This window comes from Calonectris borealis, chromosome 23 (assembly GCF_964195595.1).
Source record: "Calonectris borealis chromosome 23, bCalBor7.hap1.2, whole genome shotgun sequence".
Classification (NCBI taxonomy): Eukaryota; Metazoa; Chordata; class Aves; order Procellariiformes; family Procellariidae; genus Calonectris; species Calonectris borealis.
The window spans coordinates 8,125,384-8,145,259 of record NC_134334.1 but is presented as its reverse complement, the minus strand read 5'-3'; the positions used below and the strand labels follow the sequence as shown (position 1 = coordinate 8,145,259).

The window sequence follows — 19,876 nt, the reverse complement described above, 5'->3', positions numbered from 1 at the left end:
AGGAGTTACATTACAAAAAATAAAGGGGCGCGGTGCAAAAAATAAAGGGGTTACAATGCAAAAAATAAAGGGGGTGCTGCAATGCCAGGGCAAGGTCCCGCTGGCACCCGGCGCCCCGTTTGCACGCAGGCCGGAGGCTCGCGGCACGGCTGCGGCTCGGAGGGGCTCCCCCAGCCCAGCCCTGCCGGGGGTCCTCGCCGGGCATCGCAGCGCCCGTGTTGGCCGTGAAACCCACAGCCCCGCCGAGAAATGGGGGCCGTGAGGATCTCCCCCATCCCGAGGCACAAACCGCCTTTACCCCCCGGCGAAAGAAAACCCAGCTCGCTGCCCCGATGCCGTCGGCAGGAGCAAGTAAAACATCACGGCCGTTTGGGAGCCTATAGCTCTGTTTACCTGCCACAGGCTCCTAAGTTCCATAGGCAACCCCCAGCGGGGTCACCGAATCCTCCGGGCTGCCCAAAACACTTCCCCCCGCCGAAACGGGGAGGCCGCGTCGCCCCGAGAACGGCAGGAAAGAAGCTGCCGCCGCCGGGGGGGATTCGGCTGCCAGGCATCCCCCTTCTCCCCCACCGGGGGTTGCAGAGCTCTTTAATTGAAACGGGGTGCAGAAAATGCTCGTTGCGAGTATTACCCTGCTTGCAGAAGTTAACCGACGCGCGTGTCGCACCCCGTCCCGTCCCCGCACGAAAGGCGGCTCTGCAACGTGGAGCTAAATGTTTTTCAATCCGGAGGGTCTTGTTTTCCACCAAAATGTGCCTCTGCACGGATAAAAACACCTATTTCTATGGCCAAAAAGGAAAATGCCCAACCGATTACCACCGCGAGATTCCGAGCAGCGTGAGGTCGGGATAAAACCAAACATGCACCCAGGGCCATGAGTACTTTTTTTTTTTTGAAGCCAGTTAGCTGCTTTCGCCACAGAGAGCAGACCGGTATTTCAGTATTTTTCTTGGCCAAAGCCTCCTGACGGCGCTTTTCTGTTGATTAAAACCATGTTTTATTTGTCGGGGCGAGCCACGCTCAAATTTGCCGCCTTTGCCACCCAAGTCTACCTCGACAACTGGTCAAAGTCATCAAGCTATAGGTGGCTTAACAAACATGCAAATCTCTTGATTTAATCAGGCCTCTGACGCACATCGACTCGAGCCTCGGCGGAGTTTTATCCCCAACTCTACTGCTGCCGGGTGGCTGCAAGCCCATCCCTTCACGGCCCCGTGCCTCAGTTTCCCCAGCGATGACGGGCGTTACGCTGCTCCGCCAAACTGAGATCTACTGATTAATAAAAAAAAAAACAAACCCCAACAACTCTTTGCACGCAAACCATCCATTATTTAAAGCATGTGATGGAGCCACGTGCGCGGGAGAAAATGCGCTGCCAATGCGCTCCACCAGCACTTTCCACCGCATGTTTCTTCTCCGTGGAAATGGGCTTAGCTTTCTGTTTTAACTGGTCAGAAGCCCAAAGAACAGGCGCTACGTGACTATACCTTTAACGGGCTCTACAGGCATACATTTCGGAGAGGAAGAAAGCCAAACCACGCATCAAACGGCTTTTCGATGCCGAATTCTCCCCTCTCCAATCGAGCGTGCTTTCTGCGACAGCACTTCCAACCGTTCTTCCCCTCCCTCCCTGCTAGGGCAGCACCTCCACGGGACACGAGAAAACCACGCCGGCTCCCAGGTCCTTCAAAGAAACCTCACGCAGGGTCACTGCTGTCACACGGCCATCTTGCAGGCAGGCTGGCCGGGAGGGACATCCACGGATTGCAAACAAAGCCATCGACTCTGTTGACAGACGGTTGAAATGAGTGCTTGAAGGGCTCCGTTTACACGAAAGCCAGCTGGAAGAGGAGCACAAAGCCCGGCCGGTGACGCAAAACAAAGCTCTGGACCATCCCGATGCTTTTCAAACGCTTTGGGGGGAAAACTGTTCCCAGTTGCAACACGCGACCGCACTGGCGATGCCGCTGTAACCGGATCCCTCCAACTCGTTCAAAGATTTTAAAGAACACAGACCCAGGCTAGAGACCAGAGGGAGCATAACCTTCCTCTCAGCAGGCCAAAGGGGCCTCAATGAAGGACCGGTCTTACGTGGCAGCAACCAACGCCGTCCTCACCACCGCAGAAGGGACGAGCGTTTGCGCCAGCCTGCTGTCCTGCCACTGGTGACAACACGATGAGCATCCAGGGGTGAGACACGGACACGCATCCCTGCTAGCTACCCTTCCCAGAGGGGCAAACGGCCGAGGAACAGGGGACTTCAGCTGCTCTCCACCGCCCGGTGGCCCTCAGCCTTCAGGACACGCAAGGGCAGGGTCTGGTGCACCGCAAGGCGCAATTTAAATCGCTCATGCCTGTGTGGTGGGTGTAGCTGAGAACCCAGCTATCTCCGGGCATCTCGGCCAACCCCGCAGTTAAAACATTTGGACGTTTCTTATCGGCACTTGGAGAGGATTAAAATGCCAGGTCATATGTTAATGAGGGAGCAGGTTATAAACCTATCTCAGCTTGAACACCGTGTTCACATCAAGAAAAGCAAAGCAAGAACAGGACAGATCAAAAGAGAGCCATTAAAGGCGTGAGAAAATGGTGCTGCCATATAAGGAGCTAATAAAGTTAGCAGCTCTCCAGTTTAGAGGAAAAAAAAAAGGGCAGGAGAATCAGAAAACATCCTTGGGGTCCACACAAACAGCCAGAGACAGCCTCACTTCGAGGAGGAAACGTCAATAAATAGAAGCAAGCAGAGAATGCTTGAAAAGGCAAGTTCGTACATTTTTGACACGGCGTCTTACCCCAGTGGTGGAGCTCGCTGCCACGTGTCGCCGGGACGGCTTGCCAAACATTTAAAAAAGCAAAGATTAGATACCGAACAAGGACAACAACCAGAGCTATATTTGCTAAGACCGTAACTCCCTATACTTGGTTCTGGCTTAGCAATAGCTCTGTTTTGTGCTCGCAGCAGCGCAGCTGGAGGTGGGGAAGGGAGGCATTACGCCTCTCCCCGTCGTTGGGGACACCGGCCAGCTGCATCGACCGGGGACTCGCATGCATTACAGCGGTCGCATTAGTGGCATGCAATGATTATCCCCAGCAGCGTCCAGTATGCATCCAGCTTGCTTTGCTTTTTACAGAAAAGCAGTAGGTTACCCAGACAAGAGCCCTCAGACATCACCAGAAACACTCGGAGCGTTTCTTTGTTTGAGCCGGCCAGCTCCAGCCACCATCTTGTCATTATAGAATGTATTTACGTGCCTTTCCTGCTCATTGACTATATTTATTAAAATGACAGTATGGCAGCTGAATATCAAATTGCCAGCTAGGCTTTTATCTCATTTTTAAGCCAGCCTGAATTACTGGCCTAATTTTATTGCTTACCCATTACGTTTCATGCAATGGATAATTTTCTCCAAGAAGAAATTGGTGCTGTTTGATATTTGGGCTCATTCGTTGCCAAGACAGAGGATATCGGCTCACAGGCTGATAACGCTTTGAACACGAAGCCTGGCTCTGGATCCTAAGCAACACAAAGTACGATTTGTATTAATAAAGCTATTGATTTCGGTTCTTTCCTCTTTGAGTGTTCGTGCTCCAAATCTTCACGATGAGATGACTCCGTCCAGAAAACTCCCTCCACTTTTATGAAACCCAGTATTTAGTAATTTATTTTCAAACGCTCTTCCCCACTAGACTCCAAGGTGGTGTTCTTATCCACACAGTACCGGGGATGGGAGCTGCCACAAAATGCCACCACTGTAGCCGGTGGGTTAGCACCAGTTACCTTCTGCAGCACAGTAAACACAGCTCAGGAGTCCCTGGAATTTGGTTTACACTGAACCCGTTTGTATATATATAAAAGCACACTTCTGTTTTCAAAATACTTTGCTATACAAAAACAGACGTTTCTTCAGCAGCAGAGTACAGTGCCATTGCTGAGCCACGCAGTCCATCACAGGACTGCAAAAGAGCTTACTCTTGGTCACTGTATAGAAGATGTATTAGAATTAATACCCATTTTTTTGCCTGTTGATGGGAAAAATTAGAAATATCACAGTGCTGGCTTCTGCCCTGCTTCCCCTTGCCCCCCAACTTCTGTGCGACTACGTACCGAAGAGCTGTACCTGCTCACCTTGCAAGGGTTTTTCCCAAACACGGGGCATTTCACCAGCTAGACAGAGAGGACTTCAGTCTTCCAGGCTGCAAAATATTACATTTTAGGGGAAAAACAAGGAAAACAAAACCAAAAAAAGCCAGCCCCACATGATTTGATACCCAAACATGACAACTGCAAAGGATATAAATCTCCTAGGACTGGATAGATCACCTGTACTTTGCCATTTTTAACACCCAGTCGCTGCGTGACCTCTACATAAAGGCCCCGCGTGCAATGCCTAGGAAAAATCACAGAAATTGCGCTGGAGATGTTGCAGGACAAGGGTTTAACACAAAACCCACAGTCCAAACCTGTGACCTAAAGGCTGCTTTTCCCCACATTCCCCATTGGATTGATTGGCACGCCCAGCACAAAATAAATACTGAGCCAGCCACCATCAGAGCACACACCATTTTGATACCGAAGCATCTTGACGGTGTTTTAAACGGAGCACGTTTACACTGTTACTGCTCTTTCACTTCAGAGAAAAGCACAAAAGAAACATACTTGTGCATCGAGACCTGCAGCGCTCGAAAACCTCTCCAGCAATACAGCACTGGAGAACAGATTCTCGGTGGGCTTTGGCTTTCATTTTACCTCTGCCAGATCTCGCAATGCAGCTTTTTAACTCTTCAGGATAATAGGAAAGCTTGAAATACTGCGGTTTCCTCCCTTATGGAGGAGGAGCAGAGGTTTCTATCGCTCGCTTGCTTTTTGGCACCGGAAATTCAGGTTTTGTTTAGCCTGGAAACCTGATGGATGTAGTTCTAGTGACTCTTCAGTCCAAAGCAGAGGGTGGTGAAAGTTCAGTGCTCACAAGGTAATTCTCACTCATTTGTCCTAAACTGCCAAAAAAAAGTAATTCCGAGTCCCACAGGGTGTGCCAACCTGAAAAACGTGGAAATGTCCCAAACAGCCAGCTTCTTGGTCTACTGCTCCTCCAGCCCAGCGAAGGCCTCTGATGAGCACAAGGCGTATCTCCAAACCAACACATCCCTAACGAGAGAATAAAATTAATATCCCCGTCCACGCTGGTTTATTTCAAGTATAGATGAGGCTTTAGGCACAGGAGCTATTGGCAATTTTCACGTACACCACACACCAACTCTCCCCAGCAATCCACCGCAGGGAGCCTGGTATGAAATCTGGCCCGGACACCTCATACTTACCCTCCGCTAAATTTTTTGCCAGAAAAGCATTAAGTCATAGCTCTGCTACAAATCACTGCAGCAACCAGACTGCCTCACTGGCAGTGAAATCCCTGCATTTCTCGTAAGGTGTTGCTCCAGCTTAGCAGGGCAGGGCCTCTCTGCTGGTCAGCCAGAGGCATTCATGCAACACCAATGCCAATATTCTCATTAAGGGAGGCTAACGAGAAGGCGCTGATACCTAACACTCCTTGCGCACTAATGATTGCCGGGACTCTGTGCCTTGAAGTCATGTGTGACCTAGGCGAGACCAGCACCAGGTGCTTTTTATTACCTTTTGCAACACAACAAAAGAAATTGCACCCCAGTAAGGAAGCATTTTCCTTCTTCCCGGTGAGCGAGCACGACTTTGAGGAATCAAGTAATAAAACAGCAGCATCTCGCGGGAGCAAGTTCACAGAAAAAAAAAATAGTTCAAGGAGACCCCGATCTTCACCAACACAATTTAAGACGTTGCAATGCTCCCTCCGACGTTAGCCTTTGTCTGAGCAAAATTAGGAATAATATACTATCGCATGTAGGTTCACTTGTAGGGAAAGAGGCCCCACAGTTTTACTCCCTGGAGGCAATGCTTCTCCCCACCTCTTTTGTGTGTATTTTTTTTTTTTTAAATGTGCCACACATCAGCACAATGCTGACAACTGCATTGTATGTTTTCTGCCTATGCAGCAGTTCAAGAGCACACAACTCTGGAAGGTTTTTTTGAAAGGGAAAAGGGGGAGGGAGCTGTCCTTTGCTACACCGTTTTAATTGCACGGCTTGTTCTTCTATGTGACCACAGGGAAGGGAAAAAACCACTAAGGTTTAAAAACAGTACCATTTTTAGCATCCAAAAGGGTCAAACTCAGTCTTCTCACAAGCTCACAAGTGGAGCTTGGAGTAAAAGCTACCACGGGCAAGAAAAAAAAATATAAATCACCAGGGTTCCTTCTCTGGAGTTGGAAGTGACCCCAGAAGACAGCTCATCTGTCCTTGCTTACTGTCGTTACCGTCCCCCCGTTTCCACACCTGCCAATGCAGAGATACCAGCACTGAGAAAGGAAAATGGAGGGAAGGGTATGAAAAGCTGGACTGTCAGTTCTCCCACCTGCCAGCGGCAGCTCGACGGAGCCTCGGTGGCAGTGCTCCAAAGAGCAGCGACCAGAGCACATTACCAGCCTTCGCAAATAAAGCTAATAGTTAATATCTCACACGCACATGCGTTATACAGATAGGACTGGCAAACACAGCTTCCTTTAAAAATAAGGATGACTAATCCACAGCAGTTTTTCTTTCCTTATGTTTTTTTTAAAGGCCACAAGGCAGAGCTTTTTCCAGAATCACCAGCCTCTGCTTTTGTGAAACAGTAAGCAGTGGGAAGGGGAAGCCCTGGGACCTACTCACGCTATCCAGACAGGAGTAACCACAGAAACATTGTGGGTTTCTGTGGCCCGTGTACAAAACACACTTACACAACCAAAGCACTGTGCCTTACGCTCCTCGGCAAGGCCAGATCCGACTGCCCAGATGGCTCTTAGATCGCTGCGTGTTTACAATACTTACAAAGAAGGTATCTGCTGTGGAGAGGGGTTACACAAACAATCCTGTATTTCCCTGGGAAGAAAAAAAAAAAAAGGAAAAAATGAGGCAGAAGACAGCTTTCACCCATAAGATTGCAACATCCCCCTGCGCTGCCTGGGTCAGGGAAGGAATGTGCTGGGAAAAAGCGGCGAGCAGGGTTCTGTAATCGAAGCAGAGCATCGGCATTAGCTCGGTGGGCCCAGTCCCTCAAGCAAGGTCATTCTGGCTCGCAGGGAGACACATTAGCGCTAGCAAGCCTGCTTTAATGCAAAGCTGTGGTCAAACCACAGCGGAGCCAGCACTAAAGGAGGTCACTTGGGGACTACAAAAAGGTAATGAATTAAAAAAAAAAGAAAAAACTATAAGCAGATGTTTACTGACAAGCAGGCAAGTCCACAGCTTCACTCTGGCAAAGAGCAAGAAGGAAGGGTCGTCTGCGTGGAGCAGGCAGAGAGGGAACAGCCCAGTTCCCAGGACGTAGCAAAATACTCTGCATCTACAGAGAACGCTGAAAAGATTTAGGTTACAGCTTTTAGCCAGGCCCACTTACCAACCTCCCCTCCTCCCAGCTTTGCTTTGCAGCCCTACAACCCACCGAATCTGTCATTTTTTAAAGCACTCAGAAATGGAGATTTGCCACCGACGTGACTTTTGGTGGTGGCACCATTAAAATACTTACCCACCTCACAGACAAGGGCTGTGAAATCTTAAAATTTGTGAGTGTTTGCAAATGATTTTGAAAGCTTTCCAAGGAAGGTGCTGTAGGATTGTAAATCCTTCCCATTATTAATAAAATGGAGCTATTGTTCCAGCTCTAATCAAGACTTGTCTCCAGCTGGGCAATTTTAAAACGCAATTCAAAACACATACACGATCATGAGGAAGCTTCAACCCACAGGCTACCAAGAAAAAAAAAAATCACTGAAAGAGCACGCTGTTCTTTAAGGGGAAGGGGGAAAGAAAATAAAAAATAAGAACCCTGCTATTTAAAATTAATTCCAAGTGGGAGCATGTCGGGGCGGGGGGGGGGGAGCCTCCCTCCCACCGCCTGGGAAAGGTCACTTCTGCCATCGGTACCCTCGCTACGCCAGATCAAGGCTGCGGCAGTGCGTGCGAGCAAGCAACCCCACTGCTATGAGCCCATTCTCATCCATCTCCATCAGGAGACATCTCTGCTTTTAATTTATTTAGCAAAAGGAGCGGAAAAAAAAAAAGATTAAAAAAAAAAAAAAACAACCAACCCCAAACCCTTGCAAACGCCTCCCAGCACCCTTTTCAAGGATGGGGAAATCTAGCAAGGGGGAGAGGCGTGGAAGGAGGCTGCAGCCCAGGGAGGGAAGGCAGGGAGAGGTGGTGCATCCTCTGCTGCTGCATCATCATCATCCTCCTCCTCCTCCTCCTCCTCCTCCTCCTCTCCTCCTCCTCCCCGGCGGCAGGGACCACGCCTGCCCGGCGCTGCGGCAAAGGCTCCGCAGTGGGTGCTCCCCTCCCCCGTAGAAACTTCTGGAATAAGCAGCCAAGCTGGGGAGAGGAGAGAAACCTTTATACCCGCAGAGGGGGGGAAAGAAAAGAGGGAGGGGAAAAAAAAAGAGAGGAATAGAGCACATAATAAAAGGGAGAGGATCGCACAAGGACCGGGTGCGTGCAGGGGGAAAAAAAAAACAGATATATATAAAAATGAAACCCACGAGCGGCTTTGGCAGCCCCGGCTCGGCGGGGTTTTGCAGCCTGCTTGGCTTTAAATAAAACGCTCCAACACAAAGCACAAAAAAAAAAAAAAAAAAAAAAAAAATGGTGGTGTTTGGAGCGCTAGATGGTGGGATAAAGGAGCTGATCCCTCCTCCCGGATCTGCAGCAAAGCCCTGCCATTTCAGTTGAACTAATCTGTCCTCTCTTTTTGTTGCAATGAATTGTCTGATCCGGACTATTTGATTGCATTTGCAGCTTCAGTTACCGGGGTTTGTTTTTGTGTGCTTTTTTTTTTTCTTTTTGGTTCTCTTTTATTGTTGTTTTTCTGGGTGCATTTTTTTCCTCTTTTAATTAAAAAAAAAATCCTCCCCAAATTTCACAAGGAAAATCTACATCTCTGTGGAACAAATAAAACATTCAGGCACAAACTTCCACCATGGACTGTAAAAAAGAGATGGGTTGCTTTTTGTTCTTTTTCTTTTTTTTTTATGGCATTTTTTTTCTCCTGCTTTTAGGATATATTGTAGTAGAAAGCCAATGGAGGAGAACAAAGGTAATATATATAAAATCAAACATATATACGGGCCAAAATTACAGTGATTATATATAATTAAATCATAGTGTTTTAGGTGTGTGGGTTTATTTTATATTCTGTAATCAGTCCCTGGAAAAAGGAGAGAGATATATATATATATATATTAAAAAAACCGTAGTAAATATATAGAGATATTTCTATATATGTAGAAATAAAAAAGCATCTGTATGGGCCTAAATCTGTAATTCCAAGAAAAAATAGCAGTATTTTAAGCATGTGGTTTTTAACAAAGAAGGGGCAATGCAGTAACATAGCCTGTAACAACACTGTGGTGCAGAAAAAAGGTAAGGCAACATTAAAAAAATATATTTAAAAAAAAAGTGTACGTGGTACCTTGGCTGCAGCCTCCAACAACGAGCGTTTGGATGTTACGGGGTATTTTTTGTTACGGTATTACCACGTCTGATCACACCACGTACATGCTTTTAATTAACCGAATGGCGCGCGGGTCGTCGTGGGGAGCAAGGCGGGCGGCGACAGCTTCTTCCCCGCGCCACTCCGGGTCTGAAGATAAATCAATCCTCGGGTGTTTTGGGGTTTGGTTTTTTGGGTTTTTTTTTGTTGTTTTTTTTTTTTTAAGCGCGCTTGGGTATTTTCCATGCCGTGAGGAGAGCGGGAGGTGGTGGCTTCAACCCCTGCGAAGTAGAAAAGCGGTGGAAGAGAAAGAATTAGGCGTAAAACTACCCACCTTGGGGTGCGTGTGGAAAGAGCAATTCTGGGCCAAAAATCTTCACGCTATGAGTTTAAAAAAAAAAAAAAAAATTCAGGGGTCGGTGCCGGCGAGCTGCGCCGTGAGGGGAATGAGGGGACGATGGTGCCGGTGGGGGGGCCTGAGGCAGCGATGGCGCCTGGGAGGGGGGGGCCTGAGGCGGCGGGGGGGAGGCCGAGGCCTCCGCCACCCCCGTGGCCGAGTGGAAATGCGCATTTCTGGGCATTTTCACATCCTTCTGCAGAGGCGGCGCGGAGAAAGGGGGGGGGGGGGGGGGGGGAGAGAAGGTCAAGTTTCACCCGCAGCGCTTTCGCTGCCCGCCTGGAGGGGATACGCACATCAGGAGGAGCCCCTCCGCCGTGCTCCTGGCACGGCTGAAGCCCACGCTCGCCGCCCCGGCCCCCGCAGCCGCGCATCGTCCGTCCTTCCCCCCGCTGCCCGCCCGGCGCCATTTTGTCGCCTCGGCACGGCTCGCCGCGGCCCCGCCGGGCGGCCATTTTGTGAAGCGAGCGGCGGGGCGCGGGGGGCAGCTCCTGCAGTAGCGCGGGAGAGGCGGCGCTGTGGAGCCGGAGGCAGCGGGGCCGGGCCGTGAGGGGCAGCCCTCGGCCTCCTCCTCCCCCTTTTGTCAGGCAAATACCCTCTCTTTTCTGGCTTTTTTCTCTTTTCCTCCACAAAAACGTGGCGCCCTTAAAACGCCGGCCGGAGGCCGATCGCCTCAGCAAGATTCAGCCTCAGACGAAGCAATCCGATAAAGGAGATTAAAGTATATTCTTCCAGCTGGGCTGCGAGGGAAAGTTTAGTCTCACAGAGAATTAAGGGATATATTTATTTTTAGGAGCTATTCCCCCCCTCCTTCTCCTTCCTCCAGCTTTTTTCCCAGTGATAAATCACCGAGGTCAATAAGCCGCCTTGACAAACAGGATAACCTCTGAGATATTTTTTTTTCTTTTTTAATAAAACCCATCAACTAATGGCTCTAATGGACACTCCAGCAAAATAAAAATGTAACGTAAGCGGCTTGAAGCCAGGTCTGGGCAAAATTGTTAATTTTCGGGAAATAGGACTGTGGGATGCTGTAATCGCTGCTGATACGATGAAGGAAAGCTGGGATATAAAATGTCAAAGCGCTGCTTGCAGGCGTGTGCCGTGCATCTATTTTCAGAAATAGGGTGGGTTGTTTGTTTTTTTTTTTTTCCCCTTTTTTTTTTTTTTTTTTTTTTTTTAAATAACCCAGAGTAGCACTTGCAGCCTGGTAACACGCTTGCGTAACTGGCTGCATCGATTTCGCCTCATGTTATTGAAAACATGCGTGCTTTAAAAATATATTGTGGTGCTGGGTGTTTCAGTTTTGCAGGGAAAATGGGAAAAAAGGAGAATATTGCCTTATTTTTTTTATACATCCATCCTGTGCTGCATAATGAAGCTGGAGATATTCAGGGCTTAGGCTGCTCCGAGAGTAATCCCTGCTGGTTTTCCCCCCCCCCCAGCCAGCAGGATCAGACCACTTTTCATTTAAGAAATGTTAGTTTTTTAGATTGTGTCGAAGACAGGAAAGTGCAGAAAACGGATCTGAACGCTCTGCAGGGAAGGATGACGCTGCAGCAAGCCGGCTGGGATACGATTGCAATTAACCTGGGTCGACCAAAGGAAAAACCCAGTTTTCCTCCAGCTCTCTCCATCCCATTTGGGAAAAAAACCCAAACCAAAACAAAAAACATCATCAGCACGAAGCACCCAACCCTCCTGCCAGCGCCTTTTCCAGCCAGCAAAGCCCCAGCGGCTACTTCGGCCTCAGTTTCCCCTCCTGCAGCGTTTCCCTCTCCGCAGCTGGCTCCTTCCCGGCACCTTGAAGGCGGTGATGGCAGGGCGAAGGCACGCGAGGAATCCAGCTCATCTCTCCCTCTCTGCTTTTTGCATTTCTCACGGCTGGCCGGGGGGATGCCGGGGAAGGCGGTTCCCAGCCCGTTTCCCTTTATGGACTCGCTTTCCTCGTGCCGCGCCAAAATCTTCAGCTTGCAAACAAAACCTGAAAAAAGGCCTTATTATTTGTTACAAAGCAACACTTCGGCCTCTGATTTAAAAATACTACGGCCGTGTCTGTCAGCTCCTCCTTTAATTTAAAAGCTCTTTTTAAAAATCAGGCAATCCTTCGAGTTGCAAGAAAGATAACCTTTAGTTTTTTTATGGGATACACCGTTGTATTCCTGGGAGCAAATTGGGCTTGCAGCGGGGTATGGTATCGGATGCCTTCTCTGGGAAAGCCCGGGGAAATTTTATCCCCGGGCCGCACCCAGCCTGAAGTGAAGAAATATTTGCATTTGCTTCTCCTTGGAGGGCAGCCAGGTCCCTCCCCGCTCTCCTTGGTCTGCCAAGAGGGATTGCAAGAAAAGACGGGCTTATTGCAGCAGCCGAGGGAAGGGCAGGGCCCGGCTGGCGCGATTTGGAGGCGTACGATCCTCTTTGCCCTTTTGCACCTCCACTGGAAGGAGACGAGAGAGACCTCGAGCGGGTTTTATGCCTGGGTGGTCTCGGAGGGACTCTGCAAGGCTTTGGGGGGCTCCCAAGGAGAGCAAGAGCTTTATATTGCTCCGTGCATCGTTTGTATTTATTTTATTCTTGCAACGGGGCAAGGAGCCCAAGGATGGGCTGAGCCGAGCCGTCGCAGCCGACGTGGGCTTGCTCGGCAGCAGGATGGGACCCAGCTCCCGCAGCCCCACCCCTGCAAAATCTCTTCCACGCGGCTCGGCCGCCACTGGAAATTCCTCGAGAACCTCCCGGGGGAAAATGCGGGACCATGCTTTTCAGGATTAGTGACGCTCCCCGCGCCTCAGTTCGTAAGGCTTCTCCCCTTATCTGAGAATAAAATGGCTTAAATCAGTCTTTTATCCTCTTACCTCCACGTCCATCCATCCCTGTCCCTCGTCATCCTCCGCTCCTGGAAAAATATGCCAAATCTGACCACTTCTGTGTCCCTTCACTGTGCCACCAAACTCTCCAGCTGCGCCTTGCCCTTCTCCTCAGCCCTTCTCCAAGGCTTTATGTTAATAAAAACCTTTCCCTGCTTGCCTCCGGCCAAAAATCGCCGCAGTCCCGGTGCTCACAGCCCATCCGGGCTCGCTCTGCGGGGGAAATACCCAACCCCTTCCCACCATTAGCTCTGCGGAGGGGTAGTGTAGCCTGCTGAGCCCCCAAGGGCGCTGCGCAGAGGGTTTAAGCCAGCGTGCAATGCGATAACGCATCAGCGTTGGCATTTCCATCCTTCCTGAAAACCTCACTTGGAAAAATACCCATATTGCCAAAAAATGGGCCACTCTGCTCTCCGGGGCTTCCCTTCCCCGCGCCCTTTGGCCACCGCCAAGTCTGCCCACGTCTTTTTACTTTCTTAGCATCATTTTGGTGCCTGGTTTTCCCCACAGGGCGAGAGGCTTTGGAAAGCGAGAGCTGGCTTTGAGCACGGGACTTCCCCGGCGTGGGACACGGGGGCATGCGGCGTCCCCACCCAGCCAGACCCAAAGCCACCTACTTACGTGACCGGGACAGACCACAACTTTACATTAACATCCTATTATAAATAAGTTTATAGCAAGTTATGACCTGATTGATGGGCTGTAGACACACATTATGAACGCTGAGTAATAGGCTTTGTAGATGGGGAGAGTCGGCAGGAAATAGTTGCGGGGTTGGTGTGTGATTAATCAACCAGCCCGCCAGACTCCAGTGCATACGTTAACTATACATTAACCCTTTCATTCATAAATACAGCACACGCTGGAGAAACATTACACAACGTGACCTAGAAGCATATGGCTGCTGGTTTGGTGGTTGGTTGTTTTAGCAGCTCCCTTTTTTCCGTCGGGAAAGGATTAAACATCATCTCAGATGCTCTTGCTATTTTCTGCTCTCGATTTGTGGCTTTTTAAGCACTTTCGGTTAAAAAGAAAACCCCTCTTTCTTCGGCTGCTTTGCAACGCCCTCGCAAACAAAACCGCTAAGTGCCGGTGACACTGGTTGCACAGATGTCAGGCACGCAGAGAAATGGTCTAATTTCTGCTGGTTTGGGTCTTGGATGGAGAGAAGATCAAAAAACTTCCGGCAGTGGAGCAATATTATCTTGGATAACGTGCAAAAATGGGGCTGTCTGTCTTTCCCGGCATCCTGGCACTGTTGGATATAGAAGAGAGAGCGTTTAGCTGGAGTTTTGCTGCCTGATGGGGGAATTTGTGCTCCGGCTGCCCTCTGCCGGCTCCGGGACTTGGCTGAGACGGAGCCCAGGCAGTGCAGGCAAAAAAAAAAAAAAAACACCACCAAACACCCTTTCATCAACACCACGGCACATCGCAAAATCCCGAATCCGGCCCCAAAAAACGATCCTCCGCTCTCCCCTGGGCAACGGCGGCGTCTACCAAATCGCTGCAACCCAAAATCACTGCCCTGAGTGACCCGACTCTTGCCACGCCTATAAAATCTAAAAAGTGGCTTTTTTTCTTATTTTTAAACTTGCATTTTATGGGTTTGGAATGCAGGGCGGATGAAAGAAATGAGGGGTTTTAAACTCGGGGTTTTATTTAACTGCGAGTAACTAAATCAGTGCCTGCTCTCTGCAGCACCGCAGAGAGAAATGGTTAAGTGAAACCCCAAGAAAGCTCGAGAAGAAAGAAAAAACACCCAAGGAAACCAAACCGGCCTCGGAAAAGGAGTTTAAAAAAAAGCAATAAGTGAAGGAAACCTCAGCTCCTCCGCCACCGCTGCTCTGCCAGGGCTTTTTGTGCTCGTAATGAGCGCAGAGCCATGCCGGGACACTACATCCGCGCTCCTCTGCCTGGCCAGCCTGGCGGGACGGGGGTCTGGGTACATTTTGGTGACAAAAACGCCAGTCCTGCAGCGGGCACCCGGGACCGGCCGCGGGGTGCATCCTGATGGGTGCACCCCCTTTTTGGTGTCTGGCGCTGGAAGACGGAGGTCGAGCCACGGGCTTTTAGCAGGATGACTCGTTCCGCCGGCGGACGTGGCAGGACTTGCAGAGGAGGTGGTCGTCCAGGGGGTAGCACCCGTTCTCCGTCGGCTCTGGCGACAGGGGCGTCCCGCAGCTCTGGGGGTGAGAGGGGGAAGGGAGGCCATGTTTTAGGGATCCTCGTGCTGCACTGCATGTGAGACACCGTGCCATCGCATCCCACCTTTCCTGCAAAACCCACCAGCGCTTGCAAAAAGCAACAAACTACATCAATAGCATGAAAAGCTAAAGCTCTCCTGGCCAAACGCATCGTCCTTTTCACCCCATTTATTTATTTTTTCCCCTCCCTGTCGCTTGCAAGATAAACTGGTGGCTAAAAAATAACCCCGGGTGCTGCGAGCCCCGCGGCCGTGCTTTGCAAAGGCTCGGTGCCAAACCCCTCGGCTTTTGGGGGGCACCCCCAACCCGTCGGGGCTGTACCTCGCAGCGGTAGCAGCTCTCGTGGAAACTGCGTCCCAGGCACTCGATCTTGTAGGTGTCCTTGTCCTCGCGGGGGACGATGGGGTGCTCGCAGGCGCTGCAAACCACGGCGTATTTCCTGATGGGAGCAAACCGGGGTGGCTGTGAGCCCAGTGGGGTGACGGGGATGAGCCGAACCCTCCCAACGTGGGGGATGCTCCCCTGTTTCCGTGCTCCCCAACCTGTAGAAGTCAGCCACGCAGTACACCTCATCCCGCTCGTCCACAGCAAAGCTCTCGGTGCCGATGGCCCGGCCGCAGGCGGCGCAGGAGAAGCAGCCGGGGTGGTAGCCCTTGCCCAGGGCACGGACGATGCGCTCCGCGATCAGCCCTCGGCACTTGGCACATTTCTCCAGCGTGGCCTGGGGTTTAAGGGGGGACACGCCATGAGATGCCAGCTCCCCCCGCAAGCGACTACATCTCCTGCCACCCCTCCCGAGGCTGCTGGTTGTCCCCGAGGGAGGACGGGTACCTGGTAGCAGGCGTCGCACATGGGACGCCCATCTTTTTGGTAGTAGCGCTGGCCGGCAAGGAGCCGGTGGCAGGTCCGGCAGGTGAAGCAGTCGGCGTGGTACTGCTTCCGCATCGCCTCCACCGTCGGCTCCCGGGGCCCCACCGCTTTGTGGCAGAAGGCGCAGATGTCTGCAGGAAGAAGAGAGAGGGGTTCAATGCTGCGTGCCTCAGTTTCCCCAACTGGGGATGAACCCGCGCTGCACAGCTGGGTGCCCCCCTTACCTCTGGAGCTGTCCCTCTCCGGGTATCCATTCGCATCCTGCCACTGCAGCTTGCCTGCTTGTTCCTGGCAAAATTTGGGCGGCCTCAATTCGGCAGGGAAGGCGGAAGGGGCCTGGTGAGCGGGGGAAGGTGAAGCCACGTTACATTTATGCCCTTGCAGCTGGGGAAACTGAGGCACGGGGGCGACTGCACCCCATCGTTCTCACCTGAAGGGTGGCGGGTGCCGCCAGGTCCAGTTGCTGCAGCGCTGGACCCAGTGCCTCCGCGGACAAGGGCTGGGGCGCTTCGGAGAGGATGAGGACCGGTGGGGACGAAGGCACAGGGGCTGCTGGGCGGGTTTCTGTGGCGAAAGCCAGACACGGTGGGTTTAGGGGGGAAATAATAACACCCCGCCGCAATAACACCCCGACAGCTTTGCAGCGGTGCTCGCCGACCTGCCCCAAAAGCAAACGCTGTCCCAGCCGGCGGGGACAAACAGCACCGATAAGCGCCCGGCGATGGAGAGCAAACACAGCCCTTCCCCGGCAGCCGGATCCATCCCGGGATGGGTGCAGGGATTTGGGGAATAATCCCCCAAAAAACCCACATCCCCTCCCGCCTGCACGCGCATCCTTTAGGAAAGCATCTCCTCGGCACCATCATCATCCTCCCGGCACTGCTCGCAGCCCCCCGCGGACACCCCTCACCTCCGTTGGGCAATGTGGGGGGTCGCAGCGGTGGGGTCCGGGGGTGACGGGTGCCCGGGACCTCAGCACCATCCGGCTGCGTCTCCCTTTGGGTTTTCTCCTTGGTGGCCGCCTCCCTCTGCGGCGGCACCAGGGTGATGAAGACAGACGAGGCGATCCTCTTCTCCGCTTTCCCCGGTAGCATCGCGGAAGCTGCGGAAGGGCCGGACCTGGGTTCCATTTTGGGGAAAATAAGTTAAAAGGGAGCAAAACCCACGGCAGCTCCCGCAGCCGCGCCGCCCTTCGGCCTCAACCCGCCTCCCTCCTCACCCTCCCGGAAAGGGAGAAGGAACGAGCGGCCCCGTCCCACGTCACGGCAATAAATGGTCTCGTGCCTGGGAGGACACAGGGTAAAGGGACCCGGCAAAGCAGCATCCAAAGTCGCCCATTTTCATGCCAAACCCCACCCTTTTGTAAGCATTTTAACCCCCTTTATTTCCTCTTATTGCCCCCACCTGGGATTAAACTCCCTGTGGGCAGCAGGAAAAACCCACCTTTCCTCTTAAAAATGGGGTTGCAATAGGATCTGCTTTTGCAAACCCTTTTTTGGGGTGTTTGTAGGTCCCCTGGCTCCCCATTCCCTCCCCACTTACCCCCATTTCCCCGCTAATCCCTTCCAGCTCAGGGCATCCCCCCCCTTTATTTTTGCAGACGGGGAAACCGAGGCACGATGCCGTGAATCACCGCGTCCCCGTCACCGAAACGGCCCCCGAGCATCGCCCGGCGGCGCAGGCAGGATGCGCCCGACCCCGATAAACCCCGCTCGGGAAGGAAAAGGTCTGTTTATTCAGCTTCCCAACGGGAAAAGCAGCCGGGGCGAAGCTTCCCCTTCCCAAACGGGATGGTTTGGGGGCGGGGGGGAACCCCGAGGCTTTAGCCGGTGAAGCAGGATTCATCTCCGAAATGAATCGGCGGCCTGAAAAATACCTGTGTGATGAGTTGCCCGGTCTCATGCCCCGGCGCAGGGCAGCTCCGCTCCCCCAAAATCCCACTCACGGACTTTGGTGCATCCTTTCGGGGGCAGCCGGTCCCCCCGCGGTGGGGGAAAAGCTTCGGGACGGGCACACCGGTGACTTCAGCCTCTGACTCAAGCAGGGGAAAGGGATTAAAAAGAAAAAAAAAACCCCGAGCGGCTTCGCTCCCTCCTGCCCTCCCTCCCCGCCGGCAAAACCCCAAACGGGCTCCGGCGCTGCCAGCCTTTGCCCGGCCGCTCAAATCCTCGCCCGCGGGAGCCGCCGGTTTTCCTCCTCCGCGGCCAAGCTGCAGAAAAATAGGGGGAAAAAAAGTAATAATCATAAAAAAACAACCCGAAAAAAAAAAAAAAATCTCCGGGGCTGATGGGAACCATGTGCTCGTCGCATTCCTCTTTGTGCCGGGGCTGACGGGATCCCGATGGCCCCATCGCGGCACCCCCCGGACCCTCCCCCCGAGCTGGGGGTGGTCGAGGCTTGAGGGGGGGGAGGCATTAATGGGGTTCACCCTCCCCCTTTTTTTATGGGCTCCCTCCCCCCCACATAGCTCCATTCTGTTTCGGGATGGCCAAGGCCATGTTGGGAAGGGCCCCCCCCGGTTTGCTGCAAGCATTGCCCCCCAAAATCTCCTGGGTGGGAGCCCAGGTGGGACCAATGGGGATGGGACCACTTATGGGGTACCCCATATGCCCCCCAAAATTGGGATGGGACATGGCTGTCCTACAACTGTCCCCCAACTCTGTCCCCCACCCTGGGGACCTCTTGGAGAGCACGTTGAGGATGCCCGAGGGAGAAGGGACAGGGTGGGGGGACACACCCTTGGTGTCCCCTTGTCCCTTCCCCAAGTGGCCTCACTGTCCCCTTGTCCCTTACCTGGGGGGGTGGCCTTACAGCCCCCCCCCAATCCCCTGTCCCCCACTGGGTAGCCCCACAGCCCCCTGTACCCTGCCTGGGGGTGCCCTGTCCCCTAAGTGGTGGTGGCCCCGTTGTGTTCCCCCCAATCTGGGAGCCCCCCGTCCCCTACCTGGGGGTGTCCCTGATCCCACACCGGGGGGTGTCCCCCGTCCCCTATCTGGGGGTGGCTCTTGGTCCCCTTTTCCCATCCCAGGACGGCTCTGCGCTCCTTATCCCATTACCTGGGGGGTCCCGTGTCCCATCTTGGGGTGTCCCCTGTCCCCTACCTGGGGGTGTCCCCAATCCCATACCTGGGGGTGTCCCCCGTCCCCTACCTGGGGGTGGCTCTTGGTCCCCTCTCCCGTCCCAGGACGGCTCTGCGCTCCTTATCCCATTACCTGGGCTGTCCCCTGTCCCCTACCTGGGGTGTCCCCTACCTGGGGGTGGCCCGTGGCCCCTGTCCCCTATACCCTACCTGGGGGGAGTCCTACCTTGGAAGGGGGGGGAGGTCCCCTACCCCAGGGGGGTCGCCAGCCCCCTGCAGCCCCTCGGGGGGTGGCCCCGTCCCTGTCCCCGTCCCTGTCCCCTACCTGGGGAGCCGGTGCGGGTCCCTCCGTGCGCTCCGCGGGCGCGCCCTGCCCGGCGCGGCGGGGGCAGCGGGGAGGCAGAGCCGCCCGGCATCACCGCCCCTTCCTCCCCCCTCCTCCTTCTCCTCCTCCTCCTCCTCCCTTCCTCCTCCCCCCCGCCTGCCCCACGGCCCCGGGCAGAGGGGGGCGGGGGGCCGATGTCCTTAGGGTGCCTCATGCACCCTGGGGTGCCCCATAGGTCCTTAGGATGACCTATAGGACATGGGGTGCCTCATGCACCCCCCTAGGGCGCTCCATATGTTTTCAGGGTGCCCCATGCACCCTGGGGTGCCCTGTGGGCCCCTCTGACTGCCCCATGCACCCCAGGGTGCTCCATGAGACCTCAGGTGCACCCAACGGTGCCCCATATGACCTCAGGGTGCCCTCGGGCTGCCCTATACACCCCGGCGTGACCCATGGCCCCCCGGGTGTCCCTATGTGCTCTGCGATGACCCATGCCCCCACTCCCCCCAGGTTGTCCCATGGACACCCCCCCCCCCCGATTGCCCCAGGCACCCTCAGGGTGCCCCATGTCCCCAGGGTGC

The 19,876-nt window shown here is 53.3% G+C and overlaps 1 protein-coding gene and 1 long non-coding RNA gene across 15 annotated transcripts; both read right to left on the bottom strand.

Moving 5' to 3' along the window:
• Nucleotides 1–736: 736 nt before the first annotated feature.
• On the bottom strand, nucleotides 737–10,436 carry LOC142092247 (uncharacterized). 14 transcript variants are annotated; one of them, XR_012676982.1, is made up of 8 exons: nucleotides 9,536–10,233; nucleotides 7,300–7,414; nucleotides 6,901–6,951; nucleotides 5,039–5,146; nucleotides 4,127–4,194; nucleotides 3,376–3,514; nucleotides 2,793–2,831; nucleotides 737–1,785 (listed from the first exon to the last, which is right to left on the bottom strand). It is a non-coding gene; the product is annotated as an uncharacterized LOC142092247 (long non-coding RNA). The 14 variants fall into 14 exon arrangements; XR_012676981.1 differs by adding an exon at nucleotides 6,278–6,366 and having other exon boundaries at nucleotides 883–2,831; XR_012676977.1 differs by lacking the exon at nucleotides 7,300–7,414 and adding an exon at nucleotides 10,250–10,436 and having other exon boundaries at nucleotides 883–2,831; nucleotides 9,536–9,837.
• Nucleotides 10,437–14,592: 4,156 nt separating this feature from the next.
• FBLIM1 (filamin binding LIM protein 1) lies at nucleotides 14,593–18,426 on the bottom strand. Its single transcript, XM_075172040.1, has 8 exons — nucleotides 17,768–18,426; nucleotides 16,802–17,010; nucleotides 16,322–16,455; nucleotides 16,116–16,227; nucleotides 15,853–16,022; nucleotides 15,564–15,742; nucleotides 15,343–15,460; nucleotides 14,593–15,000 (listed from the first exon to the last, which is right to left on the bottom strand). The coding sequence occupies exons 1-8, from the start codon at nucleotides 17,791–17,793 to the stop codon at nucleotides 14,887–14,889; spliced, it is 1,062 nt and encodes a 353-aa protein (XP_075028141.1). The 5' UTR covers nucleotides 17,794–18,426; the 3' UTR covers nucleotides 14,593–14,886.
• Nucleotides 18,427–19,876: the final 1,450 nt, after the last annotated feature.